At 38.2% G+C, this 23638-nt stretch overlaps 1 protein-coding gene across 1 annotated transcript; it reads right to left on the bottom strand.

Moving 5' to 3' along the window:
- Positions 1 to 22588: 22588 nt before the first annotated feature.
- LOC125491707 (uncharacterized) lies at positions 22589 to 23281 on the bottom strand. The gene has a single exon (XM_048633799.1). The coding sequence runs from the start codon at positions 23279 to 23281 to the stop codon at positions 22589 to 22591; it is 693 nt and encodes a 230-aa protein (XP_048489756.1).
- Between the last annotated feature and the right edge of the window lie 357 nt (positions 23282 to 23638).

Below are 23638 nucleotides of genomic sequence, written 5' to 3'. Positions count from 1 at the left end.
AAGGGTTGCGCTGGAAGGGCTGCAGTTTTAAAGAAAACCGCAGTCCTTTTAGTGAAGGGTTGCGGTTAACAAGAAAATGCAGCCCTTCTTACTATAAGAAGGGTTGCGTTTTTGGGCTAAACGCAGTCCTTGGGCCTTTTAAATCTATTTCCCGCTGATAAGACTTGAGAGCCTTTTTCTCTCTCTCCTCCCATCCATCTCCTCTCTTTCTCCCCTAAACTTAGCCTTAATGGCCTAAGCTTCGAACTGACATCGATGTTCGAACTCTTTATCTCTACTCCTTCATCTTCGTCTTCTTCACTCATCATCATATCGCTCCAATTTATTGGGATTTCTGGTTGTTCGATATTCAAAAGAGGTCTTCAAATCTTCAATTTTTTGGTACTTACTTCCATGTTTCTTCTATTTAGTTCTTATTTTTTCTTTTCGTTCTTGTTTCTTCTATTTCGTTTTGAGATTTAAGTTTATTTTCTCTGTAAATCTGTCTGAAACTCACAAACTCATTACCCAAACTTAAGGTACTTTTCTCTCTCTTCTTCCCAATCATACTATTCGATTCCACTACTATTTTCTTCGTATATTTCGTCATCTTCATATATCGAAGCATTTTTTACGAACTGCTCGCGGACCGTATTTTTGAGTTTATTCTACATTTTATTTTGAAATATGAGGTTTATAACCTATCCAGATTCATTTAGATTTTCTTCGTTTTTGTTGTGTTTAAATGTTTGCTCATTGATTTATTGCTGTTTTTAGTGTATGATATCTAGGTTAGGGTTATTATTGTTTCAGTTTCAGGTTGCAGAAAGAAAAAGGTCTTAAACCCTAAGTTTTATGCCGTGCTTGAATTAAGAAATTGTTGATCTGAAGATTGTGAGCTGAAAGAAAGTTCTATTAGCTGGATGATTCCACTGTTATGTAATTAGATTTTGCTCTTATTTCCTTTTTTTGTTGAAATTGAAGATATGGAATCCGCCATTGTTGATGTGTGCTATAGCAAATAATGCTTGACCTTACACTCTATTACTTCACCAAAGATTGCACTTTTCTGGGCAAACTAACAAATACTTATTTTCCTTATTTCTATCTTGTTCTTCTTTGTAGGTCTTGTATTCTATTTAAGCATTATAGGCATAAATCTGGAGAATTAATGAATCAGAATCGGGTGTTGTAGGGCCAGTTGATGCTGTGAAAAGAGAAGAATTACTATCATGGTCCAATTGAGCATCAGATACTACTTGTGTCTTCTAAATATACTTTTTGTGGGTTTAGCATAGTGTGGATCTTTATCATATATTGGAACTTTTGAGAACTTTAGAAGTACTTTTTCCATTTCATTTTAAACGTAACAAAGGACTTTAAGTTAGGGTATTTTTGGGGAAATAGGATTCAAGTGTTTAGTTTAGTTGTTTTTGGTTTTGATTTGATTTTGGTTTTTTGTTGTTGTTTTTGGTTTTGGAATAGTTATTACATTTTCTCTACTGCTTTATGTAGTGCAGTGATCAGACATGTCACCTTATTTGGTTGTCACCATTACTAGAGTGATGTGGCATGTGTTATGATAAAAGATATAAAGGACAGGCCCCTCTAAACTGCCTGTAATTCATTTCTAAATAGAAGCATGTTCATTCTTTCCCATGGAGCAAGGCAATGCTTGCTCATCGCTTGAGCTGTATAAATCAATCATTTGCTAGAGTATGCTTCTGATGCTTTATACAGGTATTTTCTCCTCTTGAATTACTAAGCGTCCAGATTTAGTTAATGAGCAACACTTTACACTTCTAACCAGTAAAAGCTCACAAGCCCTGCTTTGTGCTTGAAGGAAGGGTGACTTTCCAATATGAAATCTATTATTTTTGCTCTCAAAGCAGTCAAAAGAAGGCTAGTTGGGTGTTGGATGGTAATTAGCTTTTTATGCTAGTTTAAGCTCTTGGAGTAATCTTTCCTAACTTGAATTTGATTTTCTGCAGTGATGATGATGAAGAGAGCTGGAAGTTAATGAGCTCCTGCTCGTCGTATTGTAGCATAGTTTCAAAAGCTGGCTTTTAGATCCTTGGCGTCATTCTTCTAGTCATTATGCTATATTTAATTTGGATTGTATTACATTTCCTCTATAACTAGTGAGGTTCGCTGTGATTTTGTTATAATTTTATCAATTTGGAATTGATTTTGTGTCAATTTGACATAAAAATGCAAAAACAAAAAATTATTTTTTTGGGTCCACAAGGGCTGCGGTTTAGGCCCAAAACCGCAGCCCTTCCATATTGGAGGGCTTCTGTTTTGAGCCTAAACTGCAACCCTTCTTTTCTATTAAAGGGCTGCTACTGAAAGGGCTGCTGGCAAAAAACGCAGCCCTTAGTGCTGTCTTGACCGCAACCCTTCCTTATTTTTCCAGTAGTGGTTGTTATTGCACCTCACCTGATCAACCTACACATGACCACTACCAGTCACTACGATTGAAAAGATGCAACATAAAACTCATGAACCGGTTAATCCCTAGAATAATAGATTGTTCAGTGAAAAAAACTTGCGTCCAAAGGTACATCTCTTTCCATTGTTGCGCCTGTGATATATAAGATGGTAAGCCTAGAGCTCAACTTTTCAATATGAGGTTGTTGAAATTTGAGTTCAATCTATTGTTATCTGTGTTGTTAGTAGAGGTGTTCACTGGTCCAGTACCAGACCAGACCAGAACTGGCTGGACTGGTAGAACGGAATCTGAATTTTTTTGGACTGGACCTGATCGAAACTTTTCTGGTCCGGTCCGGTCCGATTTTGGACCTGTTGAACCTGATATTATATTTTGTAAAACAATATTTTTTTTATTTGATTAAACATATTTATAAATTAGATATATTTATATTTAATAATTTTAATAACAATATTCGTAAAGGTAATAAATAGTAGGTTTTTAACTTTCTAACTTTCGACATTTTAATACATAAACCGTTTTTTTTTACTAAAAAATCAGAAATTCCGATCCACCTATCTTGACCAGAATTTTCAGGATTCGGATCGGACCAGACCGAATCGAAAATCCGGAATAAGGATTGTCTTTGGACCGAGGACCGGACCGGAGTTTTGTTCTGGTCCAGATTTCTTCCGACCCTGGTCTTTGCATAATCGTACTTGTTAGAGTTTCACCCATAATCGGAGCACTTACACGATACATAGCTCAAGATTGGAATTATGTCACTAAACCTCGCCTCAAATTTGTCTTCATGATGATGGGTTTTTCATTGTTAAATTTGCCTCCATGGAAGATAGAAATGAAGTGATTTATGCTAGTCCTCATAGTTTTAACAGTCGCCCAATGATTGTTAAACAATGGTCTCTTACCTTTGATTTCAATTAATAAGTCCTAAAAATGATTCCCATATGGTTTAGGCTGTCCAACCTCCCTTTGAATTGTCAAAGTCTAAATTCTCTAAGCAAAATGGCCAGCCTCTTTGGTGTACCTATGTTTGCTAATGAGTGCACAACACAACAACTTAGAGTTTCTTCTGCCAGAGTGTTGATTGAGATCAATGTAACTAAACACATGGTTGATATATACATTTTGAAGATCCAAATGGTCTTATAATCAATCAGAAAGTCTAGTATGATTGGCTTCCACGTTTTTGCAATACTTATGAGAAAGTGAGACATGATTGTAATGTTAAGAGAGGTCCACCCCCAGCTTTAAAACTTAGCTCCTAAATTATTAAAAACTAGGTGCCAATGTACCTATGAGTGATAATTTGTATGTTATCAGGGATGAGAAGATTAATGATGTTAGCACATATTATCCAGAGAAAATTGTTGATGCTACCATGTCTGATGTTAGTTTTGAGGCACAGGCTAATATATCCCCAATTATACCTAGTGTCTCTAATACACCAATGCAACCAATTTTACCTAAAACTTGTGAATGGAGGCTTGTAACAAGGAAAGCAGGGATAAAAGCTTGTATTACTTGTGGTGAGAGTAATACTAGCTTTGTTTTGTAACATCTAGACCAAAAAAATTCTATAATCATCTGGGCAATGTACTGATAACCCTTACCTATCATAATAGATGTTTACACATGGTAAGATTGATTGATGACCCTCTTAAAATAAAGGAGGCTGGCTAAGAAGTTGGTTAGCTCTGATAACGTGATTGTAGTTGCTTTATTGGAGACTAGAGTTAGCTTGCAAACAAAACTAAGTTATAGATGAAGTTTGGTAATATGTGGCTTTGGAATGATAATTGTGCTCATAGTCCAAAAGGGAGAATTTGGCTTGGATGGAAACCCGGCCTTTGATGTTCACTTGATTACTTGTTATATTGATACTCAGCTTATTCATTGTCTTCTCGCTAACAAAGCTACATCTAATCTTCATTAATTTTCAGCCACTTATGGCCTGCATATAGTGGAGGACAAAAAACTATTATGGAGAAAGCTTAGTCATATTATCAACTTCTATAAATGGTTTTAGAGTGAATGGTAATTTAATTACTCAGCATGAAACTCAGGATTTTATGCAGCTCCTCTCTTCTATTGATATGATGGAAATGAAAAGTACATGTTACTTTTTTTCTAGTCTAACAAAAGACGGGTGAGTGATAGGATTTTTAGCACGATTGACAAAGGTTTATTAAAAAAATTGGTTGCAGCAACATTCTAATGCAGTGATTAAATATCTCAATCATTCCATGTTTGATCATTCCCCATGAATTTTGAGTATTACTCAAACTAGAACATGTGGTGGTAAACCATTCAGATTTTTGAATTGTCTCAATAAGCATTCTGGCTTTGATAACTGTATTTTTAGTGCTTGGTCTTCTACAAGTACAACATCTTCTATGTTTGACATTTGGTAGAAACTGAAACAATTTAAAATTCAGCTGAAGAATCTGCATAATACTCATTATGCCAATATTAATGACAAAATTGATCAACCTAAAACTAATCTGGCTCATACTTAATCTTTTCTTTAAACTGATGACATTCACAATAGAAAACTTTGCATTAAAGAGCAACAAGCCACCCCATCTCTTAAGAAGTGGTTAGGAATTGAAAAGAGTATGCTAAAGCAAAGTCTATGATCCAATGGATGTCTACTGGAGATTCCAACTCTAAATTGTTTATTCTTCTATGAAGGAGATAAATGTGAAAAATGTTATTCATGTGCTATTTGCTCAGGATGGCAATATAATGAATTCTCATTATGAAATTAAAACTGAGTTCATGCAATTTTACAGGGGTCTTATGGGTAGTAGCTCTCCCTCTCTCCCTGGTATTGATCTGACAATCATCATGAGGGGACCTAGCTTAATTTCTGCTTCTAGATGCTACCTAATTAGCCTTGTTGTTTAAAGAAATTTGATGATGTTATGCTTACAATTAATGTCAATATGTGGATGATCAAGGTAGACCTTTAAAAGACCTATGCCTCAATTAAATGGCCTGTTTTACAGAGTGTCCATCATAAGCTTGGTATTCCTAAGATGTTTATGAATTAGATAATGGCATGCGTCTCTACAATGTCTTATTCCATTATGATTAATGGTTATGCTACTAAACCTATATGTCCAAACTAGGAAAGGATTAAGATATGGTGATCCTATTTCACTATCTTCGTTTGCCATAAGGATGCAATATCTCTCTAGATATTCGGCATCTCTTGAGTTAAATCCCAAATTCAACTACCATCCTCGATGTAAAAGATGATAAATCACACATATGGATGTTTGCTGATGACATACTCATGTTCTCAAGAGCTAATGCCTCTTCAATTCACCTTATGTTACAAGCCCTCTCTTTGCATTATTAAGCTTCTGGATTAGAAGCTAATTTGCAGAATAGTAATATTTATTTGGGGAGCCCCAATGAGTTTGTTGTTGAAATATTTGCTTTTAGTCATATTTCCTCATGGTGATTTACCTTACAAATTTTTGGGTGTTCCTATCTCTACTAAGAAGTTTTCCTATGATTCTTGTAAGCCTTTGGTTGACAAGAATTTGGCAAGAACTAGAACTAGGGCTGCCAAGACTCTTTCATATGTAGATAGAGCTCAATTGGTTAAGACTATTTTGTTGAGTGTGCAGATTTTTGGTGCTAAATATTTAGTCTTCCCAAGAATATTATGAAAGAAATACAAAGTCATTGTAGGTATTACCTCTGAATAGATAAGGATACCCCTTCTAGGAAGGCTTTGGTTTCTTGGGAGCAGTTGTGCCTTACTAGAGCTTCAGGTGGTCTGAATTTCATTAACCTTGTTACTTGAACAAGATAGCAATTGCAAAGAACTGTTGGTCGGGCTATAACTTCAAAAATAAGATAATTATGGGTGAAATCGATTAATTCCTTCTACATTAAGCGGAAGGATATTTGGACCATGCCTATTCCTATGTACATGTCTTGGGCTATGAAGAAAATTATGGAGTGTAGGATAATGTGTGAAGATGAATCTATTCTGCATAATATACTCACCTGAATTAGTTCTCTACAAGAAAGTCTTATTTAGCTAATAGAAAAAATGCTCCTAATGTTTGTTGGAAGAGAATTTTGTGTAATAATAGAGCCTCTCCTAAAAGTTTGTTTATTACTTAGCTTGTTTAGCTATGTAGACTAGCTATCGAGGAGAGATTGGTAAAATGGAGTATGAAAACTGATGAAATATGACCTTTTTGCTCTTCTAAAGTGGAATAAGATGTTCACTGATAGAAGTGGAAGGTGATCCATCATCAACACAGCTTGTTCCAAAGACATCTCTCTCCATTTCATTAGTGATTATGCCTCAGCGAGCTAGGAACTTGATTGGTCATATATGGAACTCGAATTCCTTCTCCAACCCCTTTCTCTCTCCCTACGTACTCTATGGTCTCAGGCTCTCCCTTAAGGTATGTTCCCAAGTAGGGGTTTAGTAAAATAAAATGGAATCATTCTTCGAGAAAGAACCAATCAAAGAATTTCTTTATATCCCTTTTCATATCGTTATAGAGTACAAAATCGATTTATTTCTTTTATCTTCAGCTGCACTTACTCTTGAGTAGTCTGAACTAATTGCATGGAGATTCTACATATCACCAGGCTAAGGATGTTAACATGACGAATTAAGACCGAACCTGCTTAGACTCGACTCGGCTCGACTAGGGGAAGGATCGAGCTCGGGTCGAGCTCAAAGATTGTTTAGCTCGAAAATCTAGGCTCGGCTGGAGCTCGAAATAAATTTTTTTGGCTCTGCTCGAGAAAGTATATATGAACTATTCGGCTCGAAAAAAGTGCGAGAAAATGTTCTATGTATTTCAACGAACCTACTTTGTGGAATACAACACTGCAACAAAAAAACAGAACACAGGACTATAGTAGATGAAATTAACCAAAAAAAGTTGGCCAACTCAAAGGCATTCACCTACAACACATATATATCAATAGAGGAAAAAAATAAAAGGAAAAAGAATGATTAATCTAAGAAACGGAGGAGAAAGCAGACATCGGGATAAAAAAACGAAAAACAAAAACAAAAAAGAAGTAAACCATGAGATGACATCAACGAAAACAAAGTTGCTTCTTCACCTGTTGCTGCGTGCAGCCAAGGACCACGCTTCTTACCGGCACTATGATGCACCGCAAGTCTCAGCCCCCAAGTGCGCAAACGGTACAATAGGGATTTAAGGTTGAAGCCAAACAAAAACCCTTGAAAGGCTAGTAAGCTGATATTAATTCCTTTTGTTACTTAAATTTTATTTGGTTTGTACTTTTTAGGTGGTCTGGAAAATTTATTTGATATGTATTTTTAAGGCGGGCTAGAAAATTAGGCCATATAATTTTTGAAGTGGAGTACACTTACTGTCTAAGTTGGAATAAAAATCAATAAATAAAATAATATTTTTAAAATTTATCGAACATGTTTGCGAGGCACCAAAACCACAAGTACTATACTAAAGTAAAATCCTATTCTCTCTCTATTCTTTGTAAGTTTCCCAAACCCTACAACACACATCCACCCCATTTACCTTTGCGCACACTTACTGGTAGCCGACTTGAGCGTCGCTTTGCTCACCGATTACCGGCGACCCTGCTCCATGTCCCTTAGGTTGCTTGTAGTGTGTCGTCTCCTCCCCATCCTCCTTGCGTCCTCCGTCATCTCCTCCCCTTTGCGTCCTCCATCGTTTTCCCCTCCTCCATCAGCCTCGCGTCCTCCGTCATCTTCTCCCGTCTCCCCCTCCCCCTCGCACCCTATGTCGTCTCTCACCCTCCCCCTCGCGCGTCCTCTGTCATCTCCTCCTTCTCCTCTTTGCGTCCTTCGTTGTGTTGTTCTTCCACCTTGCTCCTTTGTTTCCCCATCACTCCCCCTACCTGTCTCCCCATCGTTTCCCCTCCCGCCTCCTTTTCCCCGTGTAACGCCCCGACCTCTAATCATCGTTGTTAAGTTAATTAATCGATTATTAGCAGCGGAACCTAGATAGTCGGTGCGTTACCGCCGTACTTTCCATAAGGAAAATACAAGGCAACATAAAATCATAAACTTAAACACTTCATAACATGAAGCATAATATTGGTCCAACATTAGTCTTAATTAATAAAAACTTAGTTACTAATCAGAGTTTTGACATAAACTTAAATTAAAACCATGAGAGTCTAGATAATCTAGATATTAATTAAATCCTCACTGCTACGCCATCCCGTTATCACCATCGGTACCTAAAGCATAAAACAAAACGTCGTGAGCCGAGGCTCAGTAACATACTACTCTAACATCGTAAATTCATTTCACATCATTTTAGTTAAAAACAGGGAGAATAGAATAAGTAAAACATTTCACAAACATATCATCTCATGTTACATTATCTTCTTTATCATGTTCATCATCATGTATATTTACTTTGGTAACTTGGCTAGTACAACGGAAGGGACGTCTCCCCAAAATATCATAACATCATAAACGGAAGGCAGCCACCCGAGGACAAAAGCCCTCACTAAACGGAAGGTGGCGTTATTTGCCCAGATTGCACGGTGCCACCCGAGGACAATAGCCCTCACTAAACGGATGGTGGTTAACCGACCGGAAGGTACATGCACGACCCGGGATAACAGAATACTTGCCAAGAACCGTCTTTCACTTGAATTTATCATGTTTCATTGGTTTTAAGCATATCATCATCATCGTGAATAATTATATTCATTAATTTCATCATAACATCACATCATCATTTCATAGCATCATATCACATAACCATCATAAAACATTTCATTTCGATCCCGCAATCCATATATAAAACATAATATTAATCATGATCATAAAACATACTTTGAAGGGGAATGCGGGTGTTAGCAGTAGACGTTACCTCGAGTCGCGATTATTATACTTGACAGCCGGGGAGGCTTGTAATATCCCTTTTCCTTTCTAATCTATTCAAGGGTTAATAAAAGATGACTTATTAATATTTTATTCTAGATTTAATCTCTACGATCCATTTCCATCATGTGTCTATGAATTACTAGAGTGTGTATGAAATTAATAGTTATGAAACCTTATTATCACCATTTATTACTTAAACTATACTTCTTGAATTTAGTAACTTGATTACTAACTTATGTAAAACTATTTAATTAGTAATAACCATTACTTCTAAGATTAATGACTTGAAGGTATGGTTATAGAACTTTCATATTTTAATTAGACTTTTAATAATAAAGTGATATATATTTAACTCATTGTTAAACTCTAACTTATATTAGTGATATTTCCTACAAGTTAGTGTATGTCCTTGTATAAGTGACTTACTTAATTTACAAAGTAAAAAGTGATAGTCATTTAAACAAGCTACAGTGGGATTATAATTAATTAATTATAGATTAAGCATACTAACATTATACTTAAAGATCCAAGTGTACTTGATTAGTTTACTTTATAATACATAAACTTAAGTTATATCTATGTGAACATGAAACTATAACTTAATTAACCAAAGATACCCATTATATATATTAAAGGTGTAATATTAGTGATTATGTCATAATCTATATTATACTATAATTGGTTGTATAATTATTTCATAAAATGGAATTTATAATATTAAGTTAATTAACTAAGTCCAATCAACTTGATTATTAAACATACTAAGCTTCTATATTAGAATTTGAAAGATTAAAACTACACTTATACATAACTAAGTCTACTACATACAATGTAGATTTTAAAGTCACAAAAACAAGATTATGAATCTAATTAATTTAGTTAATTAGCCCAACACATTAATGGGTCAAGTTAATTATTTAACAAGCCTAAAGTAACAAGGACTAAGTAACTTAATTAGTTTAATACTTTTCAAACTAAAGAATAGGAGGGAAACTATGTCAAGTAACTTACTGTTACAGCACAAAAACGAAGGGGGAAAGGTGGTCGGAGCTCCGGCGAGCGGGTGACGGTGCAGCAGCGAGATGGACGGCGGCGCGGACGTGGCTGGCGGCAGGTGCGGCGCGGCAGCAGCCCAGGCGGGGCAGTGGGTGCAGCGAGATGGGGGAGGGGAAGAGAGCAGCGAGCAGGAGAGGTTGGGGGAGTGTCGCGGGCGCGGCGGCTGGACGGAGGTGCGGTTCTACCTGCGCAGGAGTGGCGGCAGACCGGTGGTGGTGGTCGGAAGGTGGCCGGAAAACAGAGAGTTTGGGTGGTGGTGTTGAAAGTTTTCTGTTTTTGGGTGGGATGAATAGTAAAACAGCTTACTATTTATAGTAATTTTAGAGCAAAACTCAATTAAAATAATGGTGGATTAATGGTGAAGTATACTTGGGGAGCAAGGAGTTCTAGAAGCCTTGGGGAGCAAGGTCATGGAGCTTGAGGAAGAAGATGGGTTGTGTGGATGGTGAATTTCTTTTTTTTGGAAATTTTCTAATTATTTTACTAATACTAAAATAGTGACTTTTCCTACTTTCTTTTAATGTGTTACCAATCTAACTTAGCTTATTTTATTAAATACTCGATTTTATTTTATTTTCAAATATATTAGAGAAGTGATTAATAAATAAATAAATTTTAAATAATTTATTTAAGCTAATTATTAATGTTAATCAAGTTTGAATTTTCGGGATATTACATCCTCACCCCTTAGAATAAGTTTCGTCCTCGAAACTTGCTCATATGATATGAAGATTCAAACATCAAACTTGCTCAATCACATATTTCAAAATCATGTATTTCATTCACATATCAAAACAAAAGTTTACATCAAATCATCTAAGCAAATAGATGGGGTATCTTGCTTTCATTTGGTCTTCTACTTCCCACGTGGCCTCAGACGATGAATGGTTAGCCCATAAAACTTTGACCATATGGATTGTCTTATTCCTGAGCTGCTTTTCTCTACGATCGAGAATTTCAATCGGTTTCTCTTCATAGGATAGATCGTTCCTCAATTGCAAGGGCTCGTGCCTAATTACGTGGCTTGGATCAGAAATATATCCTCAACATCGATATATGGAAGACGTTATGCACTCGATCCAAGTCTGTGGGTAAAGCTAATCGATACGCCACTTTATTGACTCGCTCCAGGATTTCGTACGGACCAATATACCTCGGGCTCAGCTTACCAGACTGTCCAAATCTCATGACACCTTTGCTAGGGGAAACTTTCAGAAAGACATGATCACCCACCATAAATTCTAGTGGCCTTCTTCGACGATCCGCATAGCTCTTTTGTCTACTTTGCGCGGTCTTGATCCTAGCTTGAATAAGTCGTACTTTTTCTGTCGTTTCTTGTATCAAGTCAGGCCCAATCATTCGTGCTTCGTCGATGTCACTCCAACAAAGAGGTGTTCTACACCTTCTCCATAAAGTGCTTCATATGGTGCCATCTTGATGCTAGCCTGATAGCTGTTGTTATAGGAAAACTCCACCAATGGCAAGTATTTCTCCCAACTTCCATGGAAATCCAACACACATGCTCTTAGCATATCTTCGAGGGTCTGAATTGTTCGCTCGGTTTGACCATCGGTTGCTGGGTGAAAGGCGGTGCTGAAATCGAGTTTAGTACCAAAAGCTTTCTGTAACTCCTTCCAAAATTTCGCTTGAAACCTCGAGTCTCGATCAGATACAATAGAACTTGGAACACCATGTAATCTGACTATCGTGCTCACATATAACTCTGCTAGCTTGTCTAGGCTCCAATTATTTCTGATCGCCAAGAAATGTGCCGATTTAGTCAACCTGTCCACGATCACCCAAATGCTATTCATACCTCGGGATGATGGTGGTAACCCAACAATAAAATCCATAGAAATCGAATCCCATTTCCATGTTGGAACATCCAAAGGCTGCAATAATCCTGCAGGTCTCTGGTGCTCTATCTTGATCCTCTGGCACGTCAGACACCTTGTCACATATTCAGCAACATCCTGCTTCATATTACTCCACCAAAAATTCTGTTTCAGATCTTTGTATAACTTGTTTCCTCCAGGGTGAATAGAAAAAGGACTGTTGTGAGCTTCTTCCAGAATTCTCTTTTTCAATGCCTCCTTATCTGGAACACATGTTCTACCCTGAAATCTCAACGTGCCATCATCTTGGATCACGAATCCCGGTGATTTTCCCTTCTTCACATCACTCTTTATCTTTTGCAACTCCAAGTCTCCATCTTGCGCCTCTTTTATTTCTTCCAACAAAGTCGGCCTCAACTCCAATGCATACAATTGTGCTTCTATTTTCGGTTGCATGATCTCCACTTTCATCTTCATCAAATCATCATTGATTTCTTTCGGCAAGGTTAAGGTTGTGTTTAGGTAGGATTTGCGGCTTAAGACATCAGCTACGACATTAGCTTTGCCTGGGTGATATAGGATCTCGACATCATAATCTTTAGGAGTTCAAGCCATCTACGCTGCCTCAAGTTCAATTCCTTTTGGGTAAAAATGTATTTAAGGCTTTTGTGGTCGGTGAAGATCTTACACGGAACACCATAGAGATAGTGTCTCCATATTTTGAGAGCAAACACAACTGCGGCTAGTTCAAGGTCATGGTTGGGTAGTTTTGTTCATGAGGCTTGAGTTGACGGGAAGCATATGCTATAACTTTATCGTTCTGCATCAAACACTCCCTAATCCATGCTTAGAGGCATCGCTGGTACACAACAAATCCATCAGTTCCCGAAGGGAGAGTAAGAACAGGAGCAGTGGTGAGACGCTTCTTCAACTCTTGAAAAGCTGCTTCACATTCATCACTCCACACAAACTTAACCGTCTTCTTTACCAATCGAGTTATAGGCATGGCTATCTTGGAGAAATCTTGGACAAATCTTCTATAATATCCAGCTAAACCCATGAAACTCCGAACTTCAGGAACATTAGTGGGTCTAGGCCATTCCATGATAGCTCTTATCTTTTGTGGATCAACCGAGACTCCAGTATCTGAAATGATGTGCCCTAGAAAGGCAACTTCTTTCAACCAGAACTCACATTTCTTCAACTTGCATACAACTTCCTTTCTCTCAACACTTCTAACACCTTCCTCAAATGTTCTTCATGCTCAATCAAGTTTCTTGAAAACACCAAGATATCATCGATGAATACAACCACAAACTTATCGAGGTATGATTTAAATACTCGGTTCATCAGATCCATGAAGACAGCAGGGGCATTGGTTAACCCAAATGGCATTACTGTAATTCATAATGACCATATCGGGTCCTGAAAGCAGTTTTTGAAATATCTTCTGGCTTTATGCGGAGTTGATGATATCCAGACTTAAATCAATCTTCGAGAAGATAGTTGCACCTCGAAGTTGGTCGAAAAGATCATCAATACGAGGCAATGGATATTTATTCTTGATGGTGATCTTGTTCAACTCTCGATAATCAATGCACAACCTCATGCTTCCATCTTTCTTCTTGACAAATAGAACTGGTGCACCCCATGGCGACACACTAGGTCGAATATACCCCTTCACGAGTAATTCATCTAGTTGCTTTTTCAGTTCTTGTAACTCAGCAGGTGCCATTCGATAAGGTGCCTTGGAGATAGGAGCAGATCCAGGAACGAGGTCAATGCTGAAATCTATTTCTCTTTCTGGTGGCATGCCAGGTATCTCTTCCGGAAATACATCAGGGTACTCACAAACTATCGGAATATCGGATAACGAGGGTTCAGGTTTGGTTAGGTCTACCACACTACATAGGTATCCATAATGACCCTTTGAAAGTAACTTGAAGGCTTTCAAGGATGAGATGATTTCAGGTTTGGGTTGGACTTTTCTTCTTCGATAAGAAACCTTACACCCATCTGGCTTCCTAAGGGTTATTTCATGGTTAAGGCAATTTACTCACTATACACCAATTCATTCCCAATATCACATCAAAGTCGGTTAATTCAAATTGAATGAGGTCTACTTGAAATTCACCTCCCCTATAGAATAGGACAATTTCTATACATGACATCACATAAGATGGATTCACCATTAGGGATGGTGACAGACATGGCAGAGAATTCAGAGCATGGTTTTGCATTCAAGCTTCTAGAAAATGCACTAGATATAAACATGGGAAGCTCCAGAATCGAAAAGGACATAAGCAGGTACAGAGTTGACAGGAAAGTACCAGTAATGACAGTATCATCTGCCTCTGCTTCATCACGCTGCATCATAAAGACTCTTCCAGCCTGCGGGGGTCCACGTGGAGGGTTCTTATTTGCGTTGCCTGCATTTCCACCAAGCCAGAGTTCTGGCCGTTTCTTTGACCATGATTCGCAACATTTCCACTTCGCCAATCTGGAACTGGACAATTTTTAATCATGACCTGGTTTACCACATCGATAACACTGATCACTTCCCCTACGACTTCATTCGTCATGTGGCCTTGTCTTCCGCATTTGTTGCATCGAGGAATTTGTTCTGATCTTTCCCGAATATCCCGTGTTTGGCTTTTTGTTGAATTGTTGAGTGGCTTTCAGAGATTTAGCTTTTCTTTTTCCACCCTCATACACTTCCTTCGCAGCTTCATTTTCCTTTCAACATTGATAGCCCGGTCATATAGCTCTTGATAAGACTTACTCATATTTGCAGCAAGCCTTTCTTGAAGATCCAGGTTCAAACCTCCTTCAAATCGATTCATCCTTTGACGATCCGTAGACACCAGATCAGGAGCAAATCGAGCTAACTCATTGAACTTCACAGCATATTCCAGAACTGACATACCCTTTGCCTCAGATGGATAAACTCAGATTCCATCTGGAGTTGCAGAGACTGAGGGAAAACTGGTTTCTCATAGCCTCCTTTAAACCTTCCCATCCAAATCCAGGTTGATTCTGCATCTCTCTAGCAGTCTTCCACCACAGATCAGCTTGCCCTTTTAAGTAGAAACAGCAAGTTAACTTTCCACTTGTCGGACACTGGGTGGCATCAAAGAGTTTCTCCATGCCATTAACCATTCCTCAAACTCGGTGGGGTCAGGTTTCCATCATAAGTAGGCGGCTTGTGAGCAGAAAACCTTTTGAACATATTGGAGCATTCTTCCTGCTCCGTCTTGGCCCTTGGTCGGTTTCCTTCAAGAATTCCATCATCAGCCCATTATATCCACCTGATTTCCGTTAGCATTTTCAGTCGTTTCTTCGAAAACAGGGTCACTTCGCAAGGTATCTAGCCTTTGCCTCATTTCTTCAAGTGTGACTTCAGGCCCATGGTTCCACTTCCTCCATTAGTAGGTCCACTTCCACTTGTTGCCATGTTCTAAAACATCACATATTCCATGTGCATAACATGTTAAGCGAGACATAGACGTCATCGTAAAGATTATATAAAAATATTCCCTTCCCCGATCCTAACACTCACACTCATTTTCATTTTAAACACTTATTAACTACACCATTTAGTATTCATTATTATTTATATGAACCCTATACTTATGGTGATGACTCTCGTTTTACTAGATTACTTTACCATTTATTTGCTAATTTAAGTAAAACCTTTGAGATTTTACTTGAGGCATCGAGAACCGTTGCTCTGATACCAACCTGTAACGCCCCGACCTCTAATCATCGTTGTTAAGTTAATTAATCGATTATTAGCAGCGGAACCTAGATAGTCGGTGCGTTACCGCCGTACTTTCCATAAGGAAAATACAAGGCAACATAAAATCAAACTTAAACATAACACTTCATAACATGAAGCATAATAATGGTCCAACATTAGTCTTAATTAATAAAAATTAGTTACTAATCAGAGTTTTGACATAAACTTAAATTAAAACCATGAGAGTCTAGATAATCTAGATATTAATTAAATCCTCACTGCTACGCCATCCCGTTATCACCATCGGTACCTAAAACATAAAACAAACGTCGTGAGCCGAGGCTCAGTAACATACTACTCTAACATCGTAAATTCATTTCACATCATTTTAGTTAAAAACAGGGAGAATGAATAAGTAAAACATTTCACAAACATATCATTCATGTTACATTATCTTCTTTATCATGTTCATCATCATGTATATTTTACTTTGGTAACTTGGCTAGTACAACGGAAGGGACGTCTCCCCAAAACATCATAACATCATAAACGGAAGGCAGCCACCCGAGGACAAAAGCCCTCACTAAACGGAAGGTGGCGTTATTTGCCCAGATTGCCGGTGCCACCCGAGGACAATAGCCCTCACTAAACGGAAGGTGGTTAACCGGCCGGAAGGTACGTGCAGACCCGGGATAACAGAATACTTGCCAAGAACCGTCTTTCACTTGAATTTATCATGTTTCATTGGTTTTAAGCATATCATCATCATCGTGAAAATTATATTCATTAATTCATCATACATCATCATTATTAGCATCATATCATCATAACCATCATAAAACATTTCATTTCGATCCCGCAATCCATATATAAAAATAATATTAATCATGATCATAAAACATACTTTGAAGGGGAATGCGGGTGTTAGCAGTAGACGTTACCTCGAGTCGCGATTATTATACTTGACAGCCGGGGGAGGCTTGTAATATCCCTTTTCCTTTCTAATCTATTCAAGGTAATAAAAGATGACTTATTAATATTTATTCTAGATTTAATCTATCGATCCATTTCCATCATGTGTCTATGAATTACTAGAGTGTGATGAAATTAATAGTTATGAAACCTTATTATACATTATTACTTAAACTATACTTCTTGAATTTAGTAACTTGATTACTAATTATGTAAAACTATTTAATTAGTAATAACCATTACTTCTAAGATTATGAATTCATGTTTAATGATTGAAGGTATGGTTATAGAACTTTCCATATTTTAATTAGACTTTAATAATAAAGTGATATATATTTCTCATTGTTAAACTCTAACTTACTATTAGTGATATTCCTACAAGTTAGTGTCCTTGTATAAGTGACTTACTTAATTTACAACGTTAAAAAGTGATAGTCATTTAATCAAGCTAAAAGTGGGATATATAATTAATTATAGATTAAGCTTACTAATTTATATTAAAGATCCAAGTGTACTTATTAGTATTTCTTTATAATACATAAACTTAAGTTATATCTATGTGAACATGAAACTATAACTTAATTAACCAAAGATACCCATTATATATATTAAAGGTGTAATATTAGTGATTATGTCATAATCTATATTATACTATAATTGGTTGTATAATTATTCATAAAATGGAATTTATAATATTAAGTTAATTAACTAAGTCCAATCAACTTGATTTATTAAATACTAAGCTTCTATATTAGAATTTGAAAGATTAAAACTACACTTATACATAACTAAGTCTACTACATACAATGTAGATTTTAAAGTCACAAAAACAAGATATGAATCTAATTAATTTAGTTAATTAGCCCAACACATTAATGGGTCAAGTTAATTATTTAACAAGCCTAAAGTAACAAGAAACTAAGTAACTTAATTAGTTCTAAATACTTTTCAAACTAAGAATAGGAGGGAAACTATGTCAAGTAACTTACTGTTACAGCACAAAGCAACGAAGGGGGAAAAGGTGGTCGGAGCTCCGGCGAGCGGGTGACGGTGCAGCAGCGAGATGGACGGCGGTGCGGACGTGGCTGGCGGCAGGTGGCGCGGCAGCAGCCCAGGCGGGGCAGAGGGTGCAGCGAGATGGGGGAGGGAGAGAGAGCAGCAGGAGAGGTTGGGGGAGTGTCGCGGCGCGGCGGCTGGACGAGAGGTGCGGTTCTACCTGCGCAGGAGTGGCGGCAGACCGGTGTGGTGGTCGGAAGGTGGCCGGAAAAAAGAGAGTTTGGGTGGTGGTGTTGAAAGTTTTCTGATTTTTGGGTGGAGATGAATAGTAAATCAGCTTACTATTTATAGTAATTTTAGGAAGCAAACTCAATTAAAATAAGGTGGATTAATGGTGAAGTATACTTGGGGAGCAAGGAGTTCTTAGAAGCTTGGGGAGCAAGGTCATGGAGCTTGAGGAAGAAGATGGGTTGTGTGGATGGTGAATTTCTTTTTTTGGAAATTTTCTAATTATTTTACTAATACTAAAATAATGACTTTTCCTACTTTCTTTTAATGTGTTACCAATCTAACTTAGCTTATTTTATTAAATACTCGATTTTATTTTATTTTCAAATATATTAGAGAAGTGATTAAGTAAATAAATAAATTTTAAATAATTTATTTAAGCTAATTATTAATGTTAATCAAGTTTGAATTTTCGGGATATTACATCCTCACCCCTTAGAATAAGTTTCGTCCTCGAAACTTGCTCATATGATATGAAGATTCAAACATCAAACTTGCTCAATCACATATTTCAAAATCATGTATTTCATTCACATATCAAAACAAAAGTTTACATCAAATCATCTAAGCAAATAGATGGGGGTATCTTGCTTTCATTTGGTCTTCTACTTCCCACGTGGCCTCAGACGATGAATGGTTAGCCCATAAAACTTTGACCATATGGATTGTCTTATTCCTGAGCTGCTTTTCTCTACGATCGAGAATTTCAATCGTTTCTCTTCATAGGATAGATCGTTCCTCAATTGCAAGGGCTCGTGCCTAATTACGTGCTTGGATCAGAAATATACTTCCTAACATCGATATATGGAAGACGTTATGCACTCGATCCAAGTCTGTGGGTAAAGCTAATCGATACGCCACTTCTATTGACTCGCTCCAGGATTTCGTACGGACCAATATACTCGGGTCAGCTTACCAGACTGTCCAAATCTCATGACACCTTTGCTAGGGAAACTTTCAGAAAGACATGATCACCCACCATAAATTCTAGTGGCCTTCTTCGACGATCCGCATAGCTCTTTTGTCTACTTTGCGCGGTCTTGATCCTAGCTTGAATAAGTCGTACTTTTTCTGTCGTTTCTTGTATCAAGTCAGGCCCAATCATTCGTGCTTCGTCGATGTCACTCCAACAAAGAGGTGTTCTACACCTTCTCCATAAAGTGCTTCATATGGTGCCATCTTGATGCTAGCCTGATAGCTGTTGTTATAGGAAAACTCCACCAATGGCAAGTATTTCTCCCAACTTCCATGGAAATCCAACACACATGCTCTTAGCATATCTTCGAGGGTCTGAATTGTTCGCTCGGTTTGACCATCGGTTGCTGGGTGAAAGGCGGTGCTGAAATCGAGTTTAGTACCAAAAGCTTTCTGTAACTCCTTCCAAAATTTCGCTTGAAACCTCGAGTCTCGATCAGATACAATAGAACTTGGAACACCATGTAATCTGACTATCGTGCTCACATATAACTCTGCTAGCTTGTCTAGGCTCCAATTATTTCTGATCGCCAAGAAATGTGCCGATTTAGTCAACCTGTCCACGATCACCCAAATGCTATTCATACCTCGGGATGATGGTGGTAACCCAACAATAAAATCCATAGAAATCGAATCCCATTTCCATGTTGGAACATCCAAAGGCTGCAATAATCCTGCAGGTCTCTGGTGCTCTATCTTGATCCTCTGGCACGTCAGACACCTTGTACATATTCAGCAACATCCTGCTTCATATTACTCCACCAAAAATTCTGTTTCAGATCTTTGTATAACTTGTTTCCTCCAGGGTGAATAGAAAAAGGACTGTTGTGAGCTTCTTCCAGAATTCTCTTTTAATGCCTCCTTATCTGGAACACATGTTCTACCCTGAAATCTCAACGTGCCATCATCTTGGATCACGAATCCCGGTGATTTTCCCTTCTTCACATCACTCTTTATCTTTTGCAACTCCAAGTCTCCATCTTGCGCCTCTTTTATTTCTTCCAACAAAGTCGGCCTCAACTCCAATGCATACAATTGTGCTTCTATTTTCGGTTGCATGATCTCCACTTTCATCTTCATCAAATCATCATTGATTTCTTTCGGCAAGGTTAAGGTTGTGTTTAGGTAGGATTTGCGGCTTAAAGCATCAGCTACGACATTAGCTTTGCCTGGGTGATATAGGATCTCGACATCATAATCTTTAGGAGTTCAAGCCATCTACGCTGCCTCAAGTTCAATTCCTTTTGGGTAAAAATGTATTTAAGGCTTTTGTGGTCGGTGAAGATCTTACACGGAACACCATAGAGATAGTGTCTCCATATTTTGAGAGCAAACACAACTGCGGCTAGTTCAAGGTCATGGGTTGGGTAGTTTTGTTCATGAGGCTTGAGTTGACGGGAAGCATATGCTATAACTTTATCGTTCTGCATCAACACACACCTAATCCATGCTTAGAGGCATCGCTGTACACAACAAATCCATCAGTTCCGAAGGGAGAGTAAGAACAGGAGCAGTGGTGAGACGCTTCTTCAACTCTTGAAAAGCTGCTTCACATTCATCACTCCAACAAACTTAACCGTCTTCTTTACCAATCGAGTTATAGGCATGGCTATCTTGGAGAAATCTTGGACAAATCTTCTATAATATCCAGCTAAACCCATAAACTCCGAACTTCAGGAACATTAGTGGGTCTAGGCCATTCCATGATAGCTCTTATCTTTTGTGGATCAACCGAGACTCCAGTATCTGAAATGATGTGCCCTAGAAAGGCAACTTCTTTCAACCAGAACTCACATTTCTTCAACTTCGCATACAACTTCCTTTCTCTCAACACTTCTAACACCTTCCTCAAATGTTCTTCATGCTCAATCAAGTTTCTTGAAAACACCAAGATATCATCGATGAATACAACCACAAACTTATCGAGGTATGATTTAAATACTCGGTTCATCAGATCCATGAAGACAGCAGGGGCATTGGTTAACCCAAATGGCATTACTGTAATTCATAATGACCATATCGGGTCCTGAAAGCAGTTTTTGAAATATCTTCTGGCTTTATGCGGAGTTGATGATATCCAGATCTTAAATCAATCTTGGAAGATAGTTGCACCTCGAAGTTGGTCGAAAAGATCATCAATACGAGGCAATGGATATTTATTCTTGATGGTGATCTTGTTCAACTCTCGATAATCAATGCACAACCTCATGCTTCCATCTTTCTTCTTGACAAATAGAACTGGTGCACCCCATGGCGACACACTAGGTCGAATATACCCCTTCACGAGTAATTCATCTAGTTGCTTTTTCAGTTCTTGTAACTCAGCAGGTGCCATTCGATAAGGTGCCTTGGAGATAGGAGCAGATCCAGGAACGAGGTCAATGCTGAAATCTATTTCTCTTTCTGGTGGCATGCCAGGTATCTCTTCCGGAAATACATCAGGGTACTCACAAACTATGGAATATCGGATAACGAGGGTTCAGGTTTGGTTAGGTCTACCACACTACATAGGTATCCGTAATGACCCTTTGAAAGTAACTTGAAGGCTTTCAAGGATGAGATGATTTCAGGTTTGGGTTGGACTTTTCTTCTTCGATAAGAAACCTTACACCCATCTGGCTTCCAGGGTTATTTCATGGTTAAGGCAATTTATGTCTGCTTTGTACTTCGACAACCAATTCATTCCCGATATCACATCAAAGTCGGTTAGTTCAAATTGAATGAGGTCTAACTTGAAATTCACATCCCCCTATAAGAATAGGACAATTTCTATACATGACATCACATAAGATGGATTCACCATTAGGGATGGTGACAGACATGGCAGAGAATTCAGAGCATGGTTTTGCATTCAAGCTTCTAGAAAATGCACTAGATATAAACGGATGGGAAGCTCCAGAATCGAAAAGGACATAAGCAGGTACAGAGTTGACAGGGAAAGTACCAGTAATGACAATATCATCTGCCTCTGCTTCATCACGCTGCATCATAAAGACTCTTCCAGCCTGCGGGGGTCCACGTGGAGGGTTGTTATTTGCGTTGCCTGCATTTCCACCATAGCCAGAGTTCTGGCCGTTTCTTTGACCATGATTCGCAACATTTCCACTTCGCCAATCTGGAACTGGACAATTTTTAATCATATGACCTGGTTTACCACATCGATAACACTGACCAGTTCCCCTACGACATTCATTCGTCATGTGGCCTTGTCTTCCGCAGTTGTTGCATCGAGGAATTTGCTTCTGATCGTTTCCCGAATATCCCGTGTTTGGCTTTTTGTTGAAGTTGTTGTTGGAGTGGCTTTCATGAGATTTAGCTTTTCTTTTTCCACCCTCATACACTTCCTTTCGCAGCTTCATTTTCCTTTCAACATTGATAGCCCGGTCATATAGCTCTTGCTAAGACTTACTCATATTTGCAGCAAGCCTTTCTTGAAGATCCAGGTTCAAACCTCCTTCAAATCGATTCATCCTTTGACGATCCGTAGACACCAGATCAGGAGCAAATCGAGCTAACTCATTGAACTTCACAGCATATTCCAGAACTGACATACCCCTTTGCCTCAGATGGATAAACTCAGATTCCATCTGGAGTTGCAGAGACTGAGGGTAAAACTGGTTTCTCATAGCCTCCTTTAAATCTTCCCATCCAAATCCAGGTTGATTCTGCATCTCTTTAGCAGTCTTCCACCACAGATCAGCTTGCCCTTTCAAGTAGAACACAGCGAAGTTAACTTTCCACTTGTCGGGACACTGGGTGGCATCAAAGAGTTTCTCCATGCCATTCAACCATTCCTCAAACTCGGTGGGGTCAGGCTTTCCATCATAAGTAGGCGGCTTGTGAGCAGAAAACCTTTTGAACATATTGGAGCATTCTTCCTGCTCCGTCTTGGCCCTTGGTCGGTTTCCTTGCAAGAATTCCATCATCAGCCTCATTATATCCACCTGATTTCCGTTCGCATTTTCAGTCGTTTCCTCGAAAACAAGGTCACTTCGCAAGGTATCTAGCCTTTGCCTCATTTCTTCAAGTGTGACTTCAGGCCCATGGGTTCCACTTCCTCCATTAGTAGGTCCACTTCCACTTGTTGCCATGTTCTAAAACATCACATATTCCATGTGCATAACATGTTAAGCGAGGCATAGACGTCATCTTAAAAATAATATAAAAATATTCCCTTCCCCGATCCTAACACTCACACTCATTTTCATTTTCAAAACACTTATTAACTACACCATTTAGTATTCATCTTATTATGTTATATGAACCCTATACTTATGGTGATGACTCTCATTTTACTAGATTACTTTACCATTTATTTGCTAATTTAAGTAAAACCTTTGAGATTTTACTTGAGGCATCGAGAACCGTTGCTCTTGATACCAACCTGTAACGCCCGACCTCTAATCATCGTTGTTAAGTTAATTAATCGATTATTAGCAGCGGAACCT

This window comes from Beta vulgaris, chromosome 7, assembly GCF_026745355.1.
Source record: "Beta vulgaris subsp. vulgaris cultivar EL10 chromosome 7, EL10.2, whole genome shotgun sequence".
NCBI classification, from domain to species: domain Eukaryota; kingdom Viridiplantae; phylum Streptophyta; class Magnoliopsida; order Caryophyllales; family Amaranthaceae; genus Beta; species Beta vulgaris.
The sequence above is the reverse complement of the archived record's forward strand: the minus strand, read 5'-3'. Positions and strand labels throughout refer to the sequence as shown.

Bases quoted from the DNA above. Each gene is read 5' to 3' on its own strand.
- LOC125491707 (XM_048633799.1), bottom strand. From the start codon at position 23,281: ATGGCAACAAGTGGAAGTGGACCTACTAATGGAGGAAGTGGAACCCAT.